This window comes from Habropoda laboriosa, unplaced genomic scaffold (genome assembly GCF_001263275.1).
Source record: "Habropoda laboriosa isolate 0110345459 unplaced genomic scaffold, ASM126327v1 scaffold203, whole genome shotgun sequence".
Taxonomy (NCBI): Eukaryota; Metazoa; Arthropoda; class Insecta; order Hymenoptera; family Apidae; genus Habropoda; species Habropoda laboriosa.
In genome coordinates, this window is record NW_017100358.1 from 360,153 (window position 1) to 377,099 (window position 16,947).

Genomic DNA, 16,947 nt, shown 5'->3' on the forward strand with positions numbered 1-16,947 from the left:
CTTGCTTTAAATAAATTCTTGTGTAGCTCGAAGACAATTAATTGCACTATCGTACAAATTTCCTGTGATTTATCAATCACGATGCACTCTCGATATTCCTTTCGCAAATACCTGCACACTGGAACAATCCAAATCCATCAGAATTCTCAAAAAGAGGAAGAGAGCTTACTTTAAATAAACTCTTCTGTATCTCGGAGACGATTAATTGCACTATCGTACAAATTTGCTATAATTTATCAATCACAATATTCCCAAACATCTCCGTAACACTGTAACAATCCAAATCCATCACAATTCTCAAAAAAAAAAAAAAAAGGAAAGAAGAGAGCTTACTTTAAATTAATTAATTTCCACTGCATTGCACCGTCGTACAAACTTACTACAATTCATCAATCGCAATACTCCTTTCACAAACATCCCCGCAGCACTGTAACAATCCAAATCGAAATCCGTGAGAATTAGAAAAATCAAAGCACTCACTCGGCGCCACTTCGCTCTCAACAGAAATCTTCCTTTCGAAAAAAAAAAAGCATTCGTACCAGGGCAACCAATCCTCGCGGCTATTATTTACATCTCACTAGCACCGATCTCTCCCTTCTGATCAGATTTCCGCCGGCACTTTCCCGCGATTCATCGGCTCCGTTCGAATTCATCAATCTCTTTCGACCAGCCCGACGAGACATTTTTATCGTCCGAACGTTCGTTCCTCCGGGCTAACAATAAAAGGAAACACAGAGGCAAAATGCGATGCAAAATCGAACGTAACGTACGTATATACACATATATAGACACACTATAGTACAGTAGATTCTGATCCTCGCGACAGCCATCGAGAACGGCGCGAGGCGGAAGCTGCGAGGCGAGGGTGGAAGGAAGAAGAGGGCTGCCGGGCACCCCAACGCTTTTATAGCGGCCCATTTGGCGCAACAACGAGCGTGGAAAGTTCTTTTAGTGTCGGGCCACAGATTCCCCGGGCCGAAATATGCGCACGATTATGGGGTTCCGGATTATCAATTTGTTATACCGTGTTTATTATTCCTGCTACGCCACCAACCGTCTCAACGCAGATGTGGAATCTCCGTTGTAACGCGGAATTCTCGATGTCGATTCACCGTCGTTTCCTTGCCAAGTGTGAGAGAAACAACACGCTGGCTGTTATCGTGAATTTGTCGGGGCACTTTTTTGTAGGGTGTACGTACCTACCGTAATTTTATTTCTACGGCAGATTTCAAGATGGTATCTTCAGTTTTATTCGGTTTCGAGACGTGTCTTCTCTCCGACCGAAATCCCGAGTACGGAGGACAGAAATTTGAAGTGAATTGAGTTGTGGAAATGTGTGTGCTTTTTGCTGGGGGAAGTTTGCGATTCGAGTTTGTACAGCGTTACAGAGCAGCTGATAAGAGGGGCTCGCGAGGATTTACGGAGGAGAATTGAACCGTCCTTGGATTTTATGACCGAGCGAGTCCTTTAGAATCTTTTCTTCACGAATCAGCAAGCTGGATCTTTCTAAATTTTAGAAATCGAATTCTAGTGTTCGAAGCATCCCTCTTTTCTGTTATTTTAACACACTCAAGCTAGAATGTTTGCATAAACGATTAAATTGCTTCGTACTTCTTCAACGATGTCCCAAGAAAAATTCGCCGAAACTCGAATAATACCTCTTTCGAGCACACACTTTATCCTCCGGTTAAATACGTTCCCGGTGATATCATAGTCTTAAGAGCACCCCTCTGCTTCTCCTTCCTCTCGTTTCCTTTCTTTCTCCGAGCAAACGCAGCAGCTTCCCAAGAACCTCGCTGGCTGGGATTTCCTAGGAGAGTTATCTCTAATTCGCCGCGGATTTACTTGCCGATGAATCTTTAAATTAGATGCTCCTCTCTCTCCGAGGAGAGCTCCTAATCGTTCAATCACCTTTATCGCAGAATCGACTCGTCTCCTCTACCTTCGCCAATCTCTGTCCTCTCTAATTTTACGCGCTTGTTACTACGATGCTAGATTCCCGTCTCTCAGGAATTGTCTAATATTCTCCACACCGCAGCGATCAACGTGGAATTCACAAAAACTCAGACAGAGAAGGTTCGACACACTCGGCTCTGTTCGCTTGAAATTTACGAAAGAACCCCTGCACGTACTATCGCTATACTCAGACACCGATCCATCCAGCTCCTCCTAGGCTTCATCTGAAAATTTCAATTAGCAGCCTCGCCGGCTGGAGCGTTCCTCTCGAGGACGTGCCACGTCCTCCACCTTCTTCCTCCTCCTCCTCCCAAGACACACAACCCTAGTTCCCTCGCGTCACCGTGCTCGCATTAAATTCCAATCTGGTAACATCGACGCGTCCCGTTCGCGAGCTTTTACCGTTTTCGGCCGAGGGACGAAGACAGACGCCTTAGTTTGGCGAAGACCGGTTCGATTGGTAGGACGAGTTGATTCGACGGCGGGCGATAGGACAGGAACCGATGATGGTTTGCTCGGTAATTCTTGGTAGATCCAGCTGTACGGCAAAAAAGCCACGGGATCTAACGGTGTTTTTCACGACGGCTTGTTCGAGGCGTCTCATCAGTCACGTCGCCGCACCGCGCCGGCTAGCGAACCGGAGGCGCCAGCCCAGAAGACTTCTCTCCTCTTCGAAACGCCGATGTGTCAATTAATCCCTGCATCCCCTGGGATACGACTAGGCTAGGAGGCTGGATTATCATTATCCTCCTTGCTATCTCCACGCCGGGATGTTTCCACCCTGCCGAGAGCACCGTATCGTCTCTCCCTCTTTCGGTGGTGTCTTCGTGCCGCGGAGACATCACCCTTTTGCTAATTAATATCGCCGCGATACTTGTGCTTGTGCAATTGTGCGTTGCTCGAGGAGGGGCGCGATGTTTTGGAGATTTCCGGGGAGTTTGATGGGTTGTGTTGATGGTGAACGTTGAATTTGGAGTTTTTCGATGGGGTGATGGCTTCAGGTGTGGGTTTCTTTTTTAAGGAGCTTCTGAGGTTTAACGTGATCACTGTACTTCCCTGGGCTATGAACCTTCTTTCGGCTTTTGGTGTAGTGTTTGTTGGCAATTTGGGTTGCCTTGGAATCACTGTATTTTGTCGACACTGTTTCATTAACTGGCTGTCTGTCTCGCAATGTAAAAATATTCATGTCTTAGATATTGAAAATGTTCATTTGTCCCGAGTGTCTGAATATTTGTGTAACAGTAATCCTGAATACAACGAATGACGTTTCACAAAGAAACAACCTCGATCTAATCCTTTTCCAATTTATCAAAACGCGTCACCGTAAAAGTGAGTTTATAAAGTGTCCAAATATTTTTGCAAATAACAGCAGAAATACCGAAAAGTTTCAATAACTAACTATCTGTAAAACATCGTCGATGGTTTCAACGTGCGGTCAAAGTCGTTTCCGTAAAACAGTGCCGACGAAAACCTTCTCACAGTTCCACGACAACTCAATCTAATTACTCCTTCAATTCCAGTTTCCCCGAGAAACGAGTACCAAACCCAACGCTTTCCCTAAATTGTCACAGCGCCTACCAACATCCCCATCCACACTTGAAAATTCACAGGAGCCTGCACACTCGGTCATAATCTCTCCGCACTTCGCCCAATTCATATTCCACTCTATCTCCGCTCTTTCGCACATTCCACATCTTAAAATTGCCAGATAGCCGAGGGTTGTCGTCCATCGCGACGATAAGGTCCAGCTACTAGAGGGTCGAAGGCAAAACGCGGCCACAGCGCGTAATAGAGAGAGAGAGTGGGAATAGGTGGCAGAGAGCGGGCCGCGTGAGTTATGGCCGTCCCGACGCTCTCTCCTGTTGGCCCTGGGCTCAATTTACAGATGATTCCGCGTGTTACCGCCTGGCCAACGGCTGGTTAACCTTCCTGCCAAACACTTAATCTTCCGGCGTGTCCCACGACCGAATCGGCCCGCGACTTTCCACGGACAACCGACCACTGGCCAGCTTAGTCTTTCGGGATAAATGGAAACAGAGCTATTCTCGCTCTGCTCGCCCATAAACTTCCGGCCACCCTTCTGATCGCGGTGGCGGCGCCCGCGACCTTGCGCCCACGGACCTCCGCCGCAGATTTATCGGTCCTCGATGGGACGACAATGGCCAACAAGTTGCTGGAAAATGGATCGCGACACTTTCTGCCCTGTCTGCTCTTTGCTAGCTGTTCGAAAACAAATTTAAAGTATCGCAGATAAAGTTTCTTTCAATTTTCAACTCCGTTTCTTCGAGTGCGTTAAATGAAAGTGTGAAGAGAAGGTTGGATAGAACGGCAATAGAAAGTTCGACGAAGAAACAGCACGAAAGCAGCGTAACCGCGTAAAACAATAAATCGGTAGATTTTGCAACTCTAATTAATTACCAGAACGATACAACGACTCCGCGTCAATTACAGCACAGGCTATCAATGTACCAACGTAACGCGATACTTCGGTATTACTCCACTTCCGGTTGCACAATTCGAAGACGACACTTGCGCCTGATGACAAGAGGAAATTACGCTAACCGTCAAACCACTCTTCTCGATAGCTATTATTTTCCCATATTAAACCTCGAACAAAGACCTCCAACCGTTTCAAGTATAAGTAACCACGAAATGTACCCGCACACGATCATCGTTCAAGTTTCCAAGAATACCAGACTTAACAGAAACTCTGAAAAGGTCTAATCAGCGTCAACCGAAACCAGAACGAATCGAGTGCGCTCGGTCGAAGACACAGGATTCGGAATTCTCCGTGAGCAATGGCCGTGATCCGTCCCCCGGAAGACAATAATTCATCCTCGTTGAAAGGGTTCCGGAGAGAGGCCCGCATGTGTTCGCCATCGGTCTATCGATTGTCCGTGGCTCACGTTTCGTCGGAACACCGATACATCATAATTTGCCCGGCGAATGTTTACCGATGCTTTTGGGAAAACGCGCGGTTTTCGCACGTGACGAGATCCAGATGCGCGGCGGAGAACCGTGGCTCCCGAGGAAAAGGAGTGGCTGCGAACTGTCATTAGCCGTCGGCCGGCAGGCACCCTGTGGCGAACCGCAATGTGTCGCTGGACGACGCTACACGTCTCGCCTATGAACGCACACGTAGACGATCCTGGCGTTAATTGACTTGGACGAGGCCAGTTCCAACCCTATTCGACTAATGCTCGAAACGAATCGGCCTCTGAATTGTCGCGTAGTCGAACGATTCGAGTGTCTAACAGGGTTTTGGAGTTCCTGGAGGAAGTATAGAGGTGTTTGCTTAGATTTGTCCGTAATTACCTCATATCCGACAATTGGAAACGATCGAATGTCCCGTATGAATGGAAGATTGATAGATGTTGATGGACGAGGGATCTCGAGTCCGTCTTGAATGAATCTTACACGTCGAAGAACGACGTGTTTGTTGATTTACGAGAGAGTTCGTTTGTAGAGTGGGAGAGTTGGAGAGGGAGTGTTTAAGAATAATCGTCAGGAGAAGGGTGATTTCTACGTTCATTAGAGTAATACTCCCTTTGTAGAAGGGTTGTAAAACTGCAACCGAGTAAGAACGATAATCGTTCGTGGATATACGCTGAATCCTACGAGGTCATGTTAATTGACTCGATCGTTCGTCGTTTCACCCCCGTGGTGCTTCCAGCGAATAGCTGGTGAATTGTCCTGTAGGGTCCGTGGTAATTGATAATTCTCGATCTACAAGGGGGGTGTCTTTCGAATCTACTCTGCGACTGCTGCAAACTTGCATCCTCAAAAATTTTGTAGCCTGCATGAGATTTATATCTGAGCCACGTTTAGTTGTTTTATTTGCTTCTTCCAATCGCTAAATTCAACGCTAAATTTCCAATCCAGAAACCTACTCTTCAGTAGCACAATACTTTTATAAACTGAAACGTTCGTTAACTCATTTACCATTCAATCGTTGCAAACTTAAATCACTAAAAATTCGACGCTACCTAACTTCTTCAACGACCGTCAATTCCAGGTACACTTCAATCCCGAAACCTACTCAACTCCTCAATCGTTGCAAAGTTCGATCACTAAAAATTCGACACTACCTAACTTCTTCACTGACCATAAATCCCAAATACACTTCAATCCAAAGACCTACTCAACCCTAACCCTCCTGCTCGCTCCTCGCACTCGTCAGATCACCTCTTACCTTGCTGATTACTCTTCCTCGTGGTCTTCTTCTCCTTCATCCACGGGTACTCGGGCACGTTTACGGAGGGATCCTGTACCCCGTGAGGGTCCATCATCGTGTGGTAGCCAGGATGGTGCGATCCAGGGCTGATGGATCCTCCTGTTCCAGGAGAATGTTGGAGACTCGTGTCGCCGGTTAATTGCGGCAACGCGGTCATGAACTCGGCCATAGACGGCTGACTGTTGATGAAGCCTGTCTCCGCGGAGCCGCATGTCGGATCCATGGCTGGATGATGGGTCCCGTGCGGGGGCAGCCCGGCCGGGGCACCTGCCCCCGCGGCCACCGTGGCCAGCCAGAAGCCACCCCCTCCGTCGTTCGCCAGGACGGGTGACGTCGGCCTCGTCTTCACGCTCGCGGCTTCCTTGCCCGCGTGGACCAACAACTGAAGCTGTTTTTCCGCTCCGATGATCTGCGACGGTTGCTCGAATAGCTCCTCTTCGTGATTCGTCAGCGGCTGTTGTTTCCCTCGCATGGAACGAAACAGCCAATCGTTCTCCAACGGCTCCTCGTTACACACGGTGTCAATGATAGAAACGTGGATTCTCTCGTTAGATCTGCTTTGCGGTGATTCGTGGCGTTTTATAGTCTTGACGCGAGTAACACAGAGAGCTACACTCTTGCACTGGAGTTTAAGTAATCACCACGAGTGATGGTATGATAAACACTATCCACGAATACTCTCGTAGACGATACGAAAGGCCCTCTGTCCGAGGTAATTTAGACAGGCTGTAGGAATTTTTCCACTCACCGGGTCATCTCTCTCTTCGGAGAAGAGTTCACTTGGATCGAAGAAGCACGACGGCGCACAGAACACTCTTAGACGGTTGTAGAAAAGCACCCCGTGTGTTTGCCGGGGGCACAGCACCACTGAACGCGGAAGCACTTTCACAGAGATCGTCGGATCGGCACGTAGAGAGTGGCGCGCGTACCGGATCGCGTATACGCCGCGGCTACCAGGAGCGTTCCGATCGGCCGGAACCCAGGCAGGCAGGCAGGCAGGCTGGCTGGCTAGGCAGGCGAGCCAGCGATCGCGGTGTACACTTGCCGAGTGACGTGTTGGAGGAGGTGGAGGTGGTGGAGGAGGAGGAGGAGGAGGAGGAGGAGGAGGAAGAGGAGGAGGAGATGGAGGAGGTGGAGGTGGTTCGAGAAGGGCGACGCCGGAGAAACGAACCAACCGAGAGTGTAACAGAGAAAAGGAGAGAGACGGTGGCTAGTGGAGAAGGGAAGAGCAAGTGGATCCAGGCTCGATGGTGGCGGAAGCAGGGTGCACCAGGGGGTGAAGGGAAGAAAGAGGAATCGAGAAGAGAGAGAGAGAGAGATTCTCAGTGACTTCCACTCTCGAGGTGCTAGTATGCAGCACCCTGACGAATTCCATCCAGCGCGGTCTCTTTTTCGCTTCTCCAGTGTTCTCTGTGGCGTGTCTCTGTTGTTACTGCTGTCTCGTTTCCTCCGCGCAAGTAGGGGGGCCGCGTACAGGGTTCTCGCGCGTCACTCCGAGCGTCGACTCTCTCTGTGTTGGTTCGTGTGTGGGGCGAGTCACGTGACCGGGAGCTAGTAGAACGAGTCGACCAATGGGGCGGCGGTATCGCGTCCGCGGAGGCACAGCCCTCCGGCGTCGTAGGCGGGCTGCATGGACAGGCCGCTGAGGGCACGGAACAAGCGGCACAGGGTACGGCGCGAGAGGACGCCGTGGCCTGTGCTCGCCGCGGCAGTGCGGCCGGCCGACTCTCTCTCCTGACGCCGCGCCGCAGCCGCCTCTCACGGCCACGAGGCCGACTTGGGCGGTCATGGATTCCGGCGCAACTGTGGGCGGGACGCGCGAGCGCGCCGCTTCCGACGACACGCCACGTGGAGGGGAACGTTCTCACGTGCTCGGCCACGCGGTCCCACTTTACCTCCGGGGGAACGGCCGAGGAGAAGGTAAAGAGCTGCTTGCCGCAACTTCCATTGGATTTCGAGTATTTGGTATGTTTCCTGGATGATACGGAGTATGTAGAGAGAAGGGTTGCGTTGTATCGTGAGATTTTCGTGAAGGTTTTCGAGGTGTTAGGAGAAGGTATAGAGATGCTTGCTGGAACCTGGATAGGTTTCGTGTATTTGGTGTGTTTGCTGGTTGATATGGAGTACATAGGATCCAGGATTGTGCTTTGTAAGTAGTAGAATTTTTTGCTGAAGATTCTTGAGGTAAAGAGCTGCTTAATGGAACCTGGATAAATTTCGAGTATTTGGTATGTTTGCTGGATGGTATGGAGTACATAGAATTCAGGATTGTGCATTGTGAGTAGTAGAATTTTGTCGAGAATTTCTGTGAAGATTTTTGAGGTGCTACGGGGAAGGTAAAGAGCTGCTTGCTGGAACCTGGACAGATTTCGTGTATTTGGTATGTTTGCTGGATAGTACGAAGTGCATAGAATTTTTTCTGAAGTTTTTTAAAGGGCTTCTGGATGTACATAATAATTCGGGATTAAGTTTGCAGTTCAAATGAATTCTCGAAGAAAATTGACGTAATTTCTCCTCAAGAAGAGATACAAGTTTCAGTTTGCGCTAGAAATTCCTTACCGGGGAATGTAACGCGAGTGGTGGCAAAGGTAGCGGCAAAATCACTAAAATTCCACGAGGGCAGTAAATTCGATAGTCGGTATTCGGGGATGGAGCGGTGGACGTGACGTTGTCGCAACGGTTTCCGGCCGCTGGGGGCGCCGGCTGGTGTTACGACGACTTGCCATGGGGCAGTTTTGATGACAGATTACCCTGATCCGCTTTGTGGAGAAGCTCTCATTTAGACAGGCGGTTTGATCGAAAACTTCGGCGCCGCTTTGCACGACGAGCAGAAAAAAAAGAGAGAAATTCGTGCCACTACCCTCGTTGCACCGTGCACCCTAAATAGAATGTAGATGAACCACGTTCAACCTTCTTCTTTCTTTACTTCTGACGTATCGAAGATACATAACACGAAATTCGAAGTATCGAACGTACACCACAAAGGGTGTCTTTTGTCGTGCGTTAGAAAAAAAAACACACACACAAAAAATGATCGATAGATTGTAGCAGATCTTGTATTTCATTCTACTATCAGCTCTGATAAGTTTCACAATTTGCCTTCGGAAAAATAATTTATCTTCTCTCTGCGTTCTGAAAAAACTGATCTATGCCTCGCTCTATCGAACAGCAGCGGCAGCAGGCTAGTGCCGAAAATTTTCGACACACACACACAGAGTGCAAGCTAGATAGAGAGAGATAGAGAGAGAGAGAGAGGATTGGAAGGGCGACAGCCGAGTCGCAACGCGAACGAGGGCGCGGATGGCTCAGAGCGGAGAACAAGAGCGAGAGAGCGCGAGAGGGTAGGCGAGCAGCCGCCACATCTGCCGCCAGATTTAACTATACATTACAGACACACGATATGTCAAAGTCCTATACTTCATATCGACTCCGCCATTTATTAAAAGTTTCATCGCGCGCACGCCACCGTGCCGCTCCGCTACGACCCCTTCTTTCTGCCGCGCCGCGAAAGAATATAGGAAGGATGCTCGAAATATACGAACGAAAAGTTCTTCCAAGGATGGAATATGGGCGGAGACGCGAGGGATGCCTGGATCTCCGGGGACCACGAGGATCATTTTTCCCTCCGATCGATACGTAATGTCGATCTTTCTCCTTGTACTCGGTGTTCTTTCTTTTCTTTTTCTCTTCTTGAGAACATGGTTTGTTTTTCAGTTTGAGAATTTTTTTTGGGTATTCTTGAGGCTGAGATGTTTCGTTACGTTTGTGAGATCTTTAACATACTCGTTATCCTTCGTATTACTTCTGCTTACGTTTTTAATATCTATATTTTTATCTGCTTTACATAATGCAATGGATGCCTACACTTATGCGCATGTAATATGCATTAACCTTGTTGCTCGCGATGTAAGACTTCCGTGTACTGTTAGACGGTGGAAATACATACCACGGGAGAAGTAGGATGCAAGGTTTTATTAAAAAGTTTCTAAACGTTACATGTTTTTTAGATGGAATTCTCTATATTTGACGATATCGGTTGAAGAGATTCTTCGAGAGTGAGTCGAATCGTCTCTTGGGATCGAAAGGGTTAAATACGCGAACTGTGCATTTTGCATAACAGCGATCTATCGTAAGAATTGACGTCATGCACTACCTGCCAAATTTTGGATCGCTGTGCGTTGCGAGCTCCGTAAAAGTTTCCAGAAAAAGCGTAACAATTTGAAGAATGTTTTATCAAATTTTTTTATAGTTCAATTCGATCTGTTTCAGAGATCTGTAAAGAATTGGCAGGTGAATCAAAAGTTTACGACATTAAGGAAGTTTTTTAAATGTTAACAAACAATCGTGAATATTCGTCGTTGAACTTTAGTCCACGCGAACAGTGAAAAAAAAAGTTCATCTTATTTCCTCCCATTTGGAAAACCGAAAGATACATCGAGGAGGAAGCTCCATCGACACGGTAACACCGGCTTTTTTCCAAATAGAGCCACTTCCGGCCAAAAGAAAGTTCCGTTTTTTGCCGGAAGAAACGCCGCGTGCTAGGATCCACGCTTATCTTATCTCGGCCGAGCTTAATACTAGAAAAATGGGAGATTCCAGCGGAGGAGGCCCCTTTTTACGATACTGGAATTTCTGTCTGTCAGTTCTCTCCGTTTCCTCCGGCTGCCACCGATTGCGAAATGAAGTTTTATATTAAGCTTCGACTTTCCTATCTCTCTCTCTCTCTCTCTCTCTCTCTCTCTCTCTCTCTCTCTCTCACCCTCCTTCGTCTGTGCGCGCACTCTCACCCTTCCACCTCGCTTTTTCTCGTCGCCTTCCGCCTCACCCCCTTATATATTTACGTACCGATAGATCGTTATGTCGGCGTTTGCATATATATTGACATCGCCACCCCTCCCGCCCCGAGATGCCTAGTATATAGGCTATCGAGTGGCATAAAGAGACTCGTGTTCTTCGTTCAGCTACTCTTTTTCACATCTCGTCTTCGCTTCCTTCACTTTCCTACCTTGCGGAGCTTCTTCTTTTAGGGTTGGCCTATTTTCTCGGAGCTTCGTATCAGCGTCCAGCTGAGTACTTCTTTGAGATTCTTGCTCTCGAGAGTGCTCTCGGATTGCGTGTCCAGTTTTCAATGCTGGAAAACGAAATGAAAATAGGCGGTCCAACCATCCCCGCTACTTTTCACTCTTACGCTATCGGCAGTGATGTATTTGACTGTCGAGAGCAACGCGGGGTTTCCTTGCAAATGGACACATTCTTTAATACTCTTTCAAGTCTTACTACGAATTAAAATTAAGCTTGGTAACTTCTTTTTGCTGTATTGACTTGTAGACTGTTCTTGGGAAAGTCTAGTCGATGGAAAAATTGATTTAATTGTAATTCTTTTGAGTAGAAATACTTCAAGATTGCATGCTATTGTCACAATAACGAAGACTACATATTCAGACGTATTCTACAGCTAAGAGGTTTAATCGCATCCGTGAAAATGCTGTAAAACGGAAAGTAACTGCAGCAAAAAAGCTTCATAAACTTCGTTCTCTCGAGTTCGATAAGAAACTTTGAATATGATAAACGGAATTGGAATTTCATCGACCTGAAAACGAATTGCGTCGCAATTTTGTATTGCGCTATTCGATTTACGAGCGGAAACGTGTATAGACTTTCTAATTAACTATGAAAACTGGAAATAGGTGTTTTGTTTCCATGTATTCCTACGAATACGGTTTAGTCGGAAAGATGGTAGAAGTTGCCAGACATATCCGCCATTAAAAATAAACCATCTTTCGTCGCCATTTTAGCATGGCACGCCAGTCTGCGAGCGGGGTTCGATCTGTCAATCACCGGATCACCGAAACGAGTCCTCTCCACAAGGGAAGCTTCCTTCGCCCTTCCTTCCACTCACGAAACACGACTCCCCTCTGACCCTTCCACCAACTTTTTCCTTCTCGACGTCCAAGCTGAAGGCGAACTCGTTAAAGACTCCAAGTAAAATCACCCTCTGCCCCTCGCTGCTGTAGAGTCGCGGTCCCAGGAAATGCTTGTGTCGCTTTCTGTGTTTTAATTGTTTCGTGGAAGATTGCAGGGGATTTTGGAAAATTCTTGTATTGCTTTTTGGAATTGAGAATTTTTATTTCCAAATTTCCCTGAATTGTCAATTTCCACTCCTTCCTCTGAAGTTTCGAATTTTCCTTGCTTTCCACGTTCGATCTTTGCGCGACTGTGGTCATCACTGTGTTCAATTTCCCCGTGGAAGATTTTATGGAATTTCTGAAAATTCTTCTGTTTCACCTTTCTTCTGTAGTCCTTTTTGGAATGGAGAATTCTAATTTCTTAATTTCCCTGAATTGTCGATTTCCACTCCTTCCTCTGAATTTTCGAATTTTCCTCGCTTTCCACGTTCGATCTTTGCGCGACTGTGGTCACCACTGTTTTTAATTTCCCCGTGGAAGATTGTACGGAGAAAACTCCCCCGATAACTTTCAAATTCTCCTCTCTTTTCACTTACGAACTTCGCACAATGGTACTCGTCAGTATGTTCAATTGCCCCGTGGAAAATTTTCCGAAATTTCTAAAAATTCTTCCAATTATCGTGAAATTATTTCCCAAGAAAACTCCGCAAAATTTTAATTTCCAAATTTGCCCCGGAACACACTGCAGCATCCAGCAAGTGTCACCTCGCGAGAAATCTTCGTTTCGCCTCTGTCTCTCTCTCGTCGTAAGGTTGCAAGATGAAACTCGGGCAGAATCGTCTGGTCTCGCGGGCGCGTATCATCGCCGGCCAGGATATAAGCAAATTAAACATGCATAATTAAAACGAAATAGCGACGTTCCTTCCGTCGCGCGCGCTGCGGCTCGGAGGACCTAAGGCGAGGAAGGTCCTCGTAGCAACATCTGGCTGCTATGAAGTATAAAGAGGCATGCGATATCATCCGCAGTGAATGCTTAATTAAAACCTCAGACCCCGGCAGCTTCCCCTAGTCGCTCGCTAATCGCAAGAACTGCCACTCCCGTTCAAACCTCCGGCCCTCCTCTGTCCTTCTGCTTGCCCTCCTCGTCCTTCCGTCACGAGCTTTCCTCTCTATTCCGCCCGGCCACTTCGCCGATTCCCGTACACGCGGCTCCAACTGGCAAAAAAAATGTTGCCGAGGATGCTGCGCGAGGGAATTGTCTCGTTTATGCTCGTGTCGAGAGGTTTCCCATTGGCGTATTTATTCGAGTCTAGCGATTCTTTCGATACTTGGAATTAGTGTCGTTTTCCTAGTGTCTGATTTTGCCGGTGAATTTTTATTCAATTTTCTTGCAGTGCTTTAGAGTTGGGAATTGGTAGAATAATATGTTTCGTTAAGAAATTAATTACTCTCAATTTTGAATGTTAGCTTTTTTCAAAATTCCCGCCAAATCGGAGATATGTTACGATATGCTTTAATTACTGTAATTTTGGCAAGTTTCCCCTAATTGATCCTCGGTACCGTTACACTTCAGAAAGTAGAAGTTTTTCGAGACAAATGTACCTGCACTGTCGACCAAAGTTTCGCGACCATACAGTAGTTTCAAGTCTTCGAATTTTTCAAATAGAAAACTTTACCTTAAAAAGTCGAATTTGCTCAACTAGTTCCACCCTATCGACCAAAAGTTCCCAATTTTTCCTTCACACACTAATTTCAAGTCTTCAAATTCGACAAGTCACCCAGTATATACAATCAATTCGTGCTCCATCGATTCCTACTAAACAAATAGAAAACTTTACCTTTTAAAATAGAAGTTGTTCAACTACTTTGCAATTTTTCTTCCACACAGTAACTTCAAATTCAGCGAATCAGCCAGTATATACAGTGAATTCCTAATAAATAAACAGAAAACTTTACCTTAAAAAGTAGAAGCGAATCACTCCACGTCAACTGAACTCGAACGCTCGATTCGACTACCCCTTCCCGAAGATCCTCGATCAACAACAGATCCACGAGCAGATCCAGCGACGACTCTCGTCGTTTTTCGTTAGCACGAGAAGAGCAGCAACGGCGGTCGAGCAGATCTTTCCACGGGGGTGACTGTTACAAAAGAGAGGGATCTCCCCGCGAGAAACACCACCCTGGAACAAATCTACCCGGGAGGTATACAGGGCAGGTCTAGGGCCGACACTTGGCGCAAATTGCCCCAGTAAGTGTAGTGCATTAATCTTTGGTTTGGTTTGCTCTCGGCCACCGCGTGTGTTGCGGTGGCCGCGTTCCTCTCGTAAACCCTCGACACGCCGCACATCCCCGAACCTTTTTGGTATTCCGCTTGGCCCTGCGCGCGTGTCGCCTCGTTCGTCTCTAACTACGACCACCTTTACTTCCCGAGTCTTGCACAGCGTCTGATGAGATATGGAACGTCGTGCTTCTCTTGGTTTCGATTGATTCGTTTACGACGAGGTAGTTTTATCGGGGTTGGAGATGTTGGTACTTGTTGATTGGCAAGGGTGGGGGACGAATTGGGGATGGAAATGGGCGAACAACACACTACCGGCCAAATGTTTGGAATCACTGTAAGTTACACGAAAATTTCTAAAAAAAAGTTAGCAATTTTACGAACTTTTTAAGGAACCCTTTAAATCAATCGAAATGAGGTCAAGTGCTATTGGTTTCCAGAACATAAATTTCAGGTTTATAAAGAATTAGTAGCAGATTCAATATTGGTGTAAATTGACAGGTGATTCGAAACTTTTGGCCGGTAGTGTATGTGGATTTTTTAAATGAATTTTCAATTACAATTTTCTAATAGATATCTGAAATTCAGTTAACCCTTTGCTTTATTATTTTTTCTGGCTACGGACGTTTATTCGAGGTATTCGCTATTTCTGTAGAGTGTCAAATAGAGGGAACTTGCTTTGGATAATCGACAGACTAAAATTGAATGCAAAGTCAGAGTCAAAATGCAAATTTAATCGCTAGAGTGAAGTTGAACGCAAATTTACCGGAAATACAATTTTTTATGCTACACGTAGTTTCTTTGAGCTATTTAGTATTGGACAATCGTCAGACAAGATATTTAAAACGCAAGTTTATCAAAAATAAAGTTCTTTTTTTGCCACATGTTGAGCATACCAAAAGGGTTAAATCGTAGATTTCCAATAGAAACCTTTACCCTTCTCTACATTTGGCGTTGCAATTTCCTCATCAATGGAGCTAAACGATTTCTAAAATTGAATCCGCGGAGAAAGAAGTGCTGTTACGAGATTGCCCGAAGTTTCACCGGTGCTCACCCCTTTTACGAACTTTTCATCCCGTTCTCCAGCGGTCACCGTAACCCTTTTGTCCTTAACCGGCCACCTTAACCATAACGTCCGCGCACTTGCCGGGCTGAGGAACCCGGTGTTGCGTAATGCGAATACCGTGTCGCATTCCGGCAACTCGGCAACCCGTGGAGACCCTTCTTTATTCGATTAAATAAATTGGGAGCGATTACGCCGACCAGCCACCGGATAGTGCAACTCGATAGCCAGTGATGAGGTGGGGTAATTAATGGTGTTGATCCAGTAACGTCTTCTATTTATTCTACACGATTATTGTCTTCTCTTTTTTCTTGCTTTCCTCTTTTTCCAACGTGGTGTGTCGCTTATTTTATGGTAGATAATTTTTGAAAGATTTATTCAGGATTTGAAATTTATGACAGGAGGTGGTCACATCGACGTCGATTATTTAGTAGAATTATATTGAGGCTTTCCGGGCTATCACTCGGTTATTAGGGTTGAAATTTTGGAAAATTTGGAAATTTGAACGATTCACGATTCTGAATTTATGACACGAGGTGGTCACAGTTAAGTTCGATTATTGAGTAGAGTTATATTGAAGATTTGAGGCTTTCAGGGCTCAGTATCACTAGGTTATTAGGATTGAAAATTTGAAGATTTGGAAATTTGAGCGATTCACGGTTCTGAATTTACGACACGAGGTGGTCAAAATTAAGTTCGATTATTGAGTAGAGTCATATTGAAGATTTGAGGCTTTCAGGGCTCAGTATCACTCAGTCATTAGGGTTGAATTTTCGAAAATTTGAAGATTTGGAAATTTGAGCGATTCACGGTTCTGAATTTACGACACGAGGTGGTCACAATTAACTTCTGTTATTCAGTAGAGTTATATTGAAGATTTGAGGCTTTCAGGGCTCAGTATCACTCAGTCATTAGGGTTGAATTTTCGAAAATTTGAAGATTTGGAAATTTGAGCGATTCACGGTTCTGAATTTATGACACGAGGTGGTCACAATTAACTTCGATTATTCAGTAGAGTTATATTGAAGATTTGAGGCTTTCAGGGCTCAGTATCACCCAGTCATTAGGGTTGAATTTTCGAAGAATTGGAAATTTAAAAATTTGGAAATTTTGACTGAAATTTTCCGACGTTTCGGGTTCGAATGACACACTGATACTGATAAGGAAACATCCCTAAGTAATAATCACCGATTTCGATGAAACTTCAATATGCACAGATTGCAACTCACTTCATTAGAGTTCGAATGACACACTGACACTGATAGGGCAACATCACTAAATAATAATCGCCAATTTCAACGAAACTTTGGTATATTGTACTTCTCAAAAAAATATTCGGCAAGTGTTCTTTTATATCGCCAATCGTCCACATCGAAGAGGTGAAAATCACCGTCGAGACGTTTTCTTTTTCCCATAAGAACACGACATATACCTAGAAGCCTCAAGAGTGAGAATCATTTTAATACGTCACCGGTAGGTGTTCAAAAATTCACGAGTGCAGTATGCTATG

At 45.9% G+C, this 16,947-nt stretch overlaps 1 protein-coding gene across 1 annotated transcript in view; it reads right to left on the bottom strand.

Annotated features, from left to right (window-relative positions):
• The window catches only part of LOC108574685 (homeotic protein proboscipedia), a 49,322-nt gene extending 42,660 nt beyond the window's left edge, over positions 1–6,662 (bottom strand). The window contains exon 1 of the mRNA XM_017937310.1: positions 6,149–6,662. Within this exon, the coding sequence (XP_017792799.1) occupies positions 6,149–6,662 (514 nt within the window). The remainder of the gene's footprint in view (positions 1–6,148) is intronic.
• Between the last annotated feature and the right edge of the window lie 10,285 nt (positions 6,663–16,947).